The 3,194-nt window shown below is 41.3% G+C and overlaps 1 protein-coding gene across 2 annotated transcripts in view; it reads right to left on the bottom strand.

Moving 5' to 3' along the window:
* Positions 1 to 1,504: 1,504 nt before the first annotated feature.
* The window catches only part of LOC126495748 (ribosome biogenesis protein WDR12-like), an 8,716-nt gene continuing 7,026 nt past the window's right edge, over positions 1,505 to 3,194 (bottom strand). For both annotated transcript variants that reach the window (XM_050133351.1, XM_050133352.1), the window contains exon 5: positions 1,505 to 1,738. In XM_050133351.1, coding sequence (XP_049989308.1) covers positions 1,520 to 1,738 — 219 coding nt within the window. In that variant the 3' untranslated portion in view covers positions 1,505 to 1,519. The remainder of the gene's footprint in view (positions 1,739 to 3,194) is intronic.

The raw sequence follows: 3,194 nt of genomic DNA, 5'->3' as shown, positions 1-3,194 counted from the left end.
AAAAAATATTTATTTATTTATTTATTTATTTATTTATTTATTTATTATGTATACAACAGTCTGTCTGCAGGCCAGAAGAGGGCACCAGACCCCATTACAGATGGTTGTGAGCCACCATGTGGTTGCTGGAAATTGAACTCAGGACCTCTGGAAGAGCAGGCAATGCTCTTAACCACTGAGCCATCTCTCCAGCTCTTTAAGGTATTTTTCTTTAAGTAAAGCCAGTAGGATTAGGATCAGTAGTAGCCATTTGCTTTAAGACAGTGGTTCTCTGGGCTGTGGTGGCGCTTGCCTTTAATCCTAGCACTTGGGAGGCAGAGGCAGGCAGATCTCTGAGTTCAAGGCCAGCCTGGTCTACAAAGTGAGTTCCAGGACAGGCTCCAAAGCTATAGAGAAACACTGTCTCAGAAAAAAAAGAAAAAAGTCTCTCTCTAGTGGCTGGCTGCTCTACTTCTCTGATCTTTCAGCAAGACAGTGGTTTTTGCCAGGTGGTGGTGGTGTATGCCATCAATCCCAGCACTCGGGAGGCAGAGGCAGGAGGATCTCTGTGAGTTTGAGGCCAGCCTGGTCTGCAGAGCAAGTTCCAGGACAGGCTCCAAAGCTACAGAAACCATGTCTTGAAAAACCAAACCAAACAAACCAACCAAACAACACCCCCAAAACAAACAAACAGAAAAGAAAAAAAAGACAATGGTTCTTAACCCCATGGGTCAAGACCCCTTGGGGGGTCACATATCTGATATCCTGCATATCAGATATTTCCAATTCAAAACACTAATAAAATTACAATTATGAAGTAGCAATGAAATAATTTTATGGTTGGGGTCACCACAACATGAAGAACTATATTAAAGGGTCACAGCATCAGGAAGATTGAGAACCGGTGCTCTAAGACATTCATCCATACCTCCTTGACTTCAGGCTGCCCATGTTAGCCCTACAGTAGCATGCCTGAATCTTCATGGTGGTAGGTTAGGGAGATCTGCAGCCATAAACATTAATTTTTTTCTCCTCTATGAAGCAGTGTGTATCTCTGGTCTTAAGTATCAACGACTGCTGACTTATATAAATACAAATATCACAACATTTTGAAACAAAGAAAATCTAATAATAAACACTTTTTTCTTCTTCAATGCACTGACTGCAAATGCCTGTTTGTCATGGTCACCAATACACACAGCACAAAGTTGCTTTTATGAAAAAAAAAAAAAAAAAAAAAGGAATCAGAGAGAAACATTCACATTGTGGATGACAAAGACTGAAGAATGTACATAAGAAAAAAGAATCGGGCTGCAGAGATGGCTCGGGTTAGGAGCACTGATTAGAGGTTAGGCTCACAACCATCTATAATGAGATCTGGTGCCCTCTCCTGACATGCAGGCAGAACACTGTATACATAATTCATGAATAAGTCTTAAGAGAGAGCCAGGCGGTGGTGGCGCGCACGCCTTTAATCCCAGCACTCAGGAGGCAGAGGAGGCGGATCTCTGTGAGTTCGAGACCAGCCTTGTCTACAGAGCTAGTTCCAGGACAGGCTCCAAAACCACAGAGAAACCCTGTCTCGAAAAACAAAAACAAAAAAATCTTGAGAGAGAGAGAGAGAAAACAAAAAGCACACCCCCGGGGCATACCATTCTTCTGTCCCTTCAATCGAGCTGATCCAGTCATCATGGAACATACATTGCTCTGGCTGGGGTGCGTTGTATTTTTCCACATATTCTAGTTCCACAACCTCTTCCTAGTCACACAGAGAACAGAAAATAATTCAGGGGACAGTTTCAAAGTATTACTTTGAAGACAGAAAATTTGGGAGCCACTTAAAAAGTCAAGGTTTTCTTTGGCCTCAGATTCAGCTAAGAATATAAAAATTAGTAGCCTCAGAAAACTTACATTGAAAGTGGGAATAAAAGGGGAGCTTTAGAAAACATTTAGTTTTATCTTTAATTATGTGTATGTGCACGGGGTACATGTGCATGAGGACGGGTGGAGAAGAGAAGCACTGTATCCCTTTGGAGCTGGGATCATAGGCAGTTGTCAGCTGCCCAATGTGGGTACTGGGAACTGAACTCAGGTCACCTGGAAGAACAGCAAGCACTCTTACCACTGAGTCTTCTCTCTAGCCCCCAAAAGAGATTTTATGTAAGAAAATATTTAGATAAACAAAAATACAAGCATATTTCTCAGTGAGGAGAGAACTCTGTTCTGGAAATGGGCAGTGGTGATAGCTGCACAGTACCATACTTCACATTACTGAACTGTACACTTAAAAATGGATAAAATGACAAGTTTGCTCTTACATATTTTATAACATTTTAAAGTCACAAAATATAGAACTTACAAATTATATTGTAAACAATTTTATTACATTCATTTATCTTGTGTGAGTGTGCATCCATGCATTCCAGAGTGCACACGGAGGTCAGAGGACAATCTGTAGGAATTGGTTCTCTCCTTCCACCAGGTGGGTCCTAGGGATGAACTCAGGTCATCAGGCTTTGTGGCCACTGCCTTTACTCAGTCAGACCATCTTGCTGATTCCAAATATTCCTTTTGTTTTTCTTGTTCCAGACAGGATTTCACTATATAACCCTGGTTAGTTTAGAACTCATATGGAGACCAGGCTGGTGAACTTACAGAGACCTGACTACCTCTGCCTCCTGAGTGCTGGGATTAAAGATATATACCATTACTCTTGGCTGTATTCCTTTTGTTTTAGATTTATTTTTATTTTGTATCTTGCCTGCATGTATATGCAGTGCTCAAGCAAGCCAGAAGAAGGAGTTAGATCTCCTGGGACTGAGTTACTGACAGTTGTGAGCCACCACGTAGGTGCTGGGAATTGAACACAGATCCACTGAAGAGTAGTTAGTGCTTTTAACCACTACCACTTAGCTATCTGTCCAGCTCCTGGTGATAGTCTTAGTTATAAAAACAACATTAAAGAAAGTTTGCTGGGTGGTGAGCACACCTTTAATCCCAGCACTTGGGAAGCATAGGCAGGCAGATCTCTGTGAGTTTGGGACCAGTCTGATCTACAGAGTTAATTCCAAGACAGCCAGGGCTGTCTTGAAAAACAAAACAAAACCAAAAACAAACAAACAAACAAAAAAAAGTTTATAGGGTATCACAATCACTATAACCTAACCCACATTTTCTGAGATATGTACAATTATGCTGTACTCCTGTATATATAT

The sequence above is a fragment of the Alexandromys fortis genome, unplaced genomic scaffold (genome assembly GCF_014885135.2).
Source record: "Alexandromys fortis isolate MF-2015 unplaced genomic scaffold, M_Fortis_MF-2015_v1.1 scaffold_601, whole genome shotgun sequence".
Lineage (NCBI taxonomy): Eukaryota > Metazoa > Chordata > Mammalia > Rodentia > Cricetidae > Alexandromys > Alexandromys fortis.
Note: the sequence above shows the minus strand (reverse complement) of the source record. Positions and strands in the feature narration are given on the sequence as shown.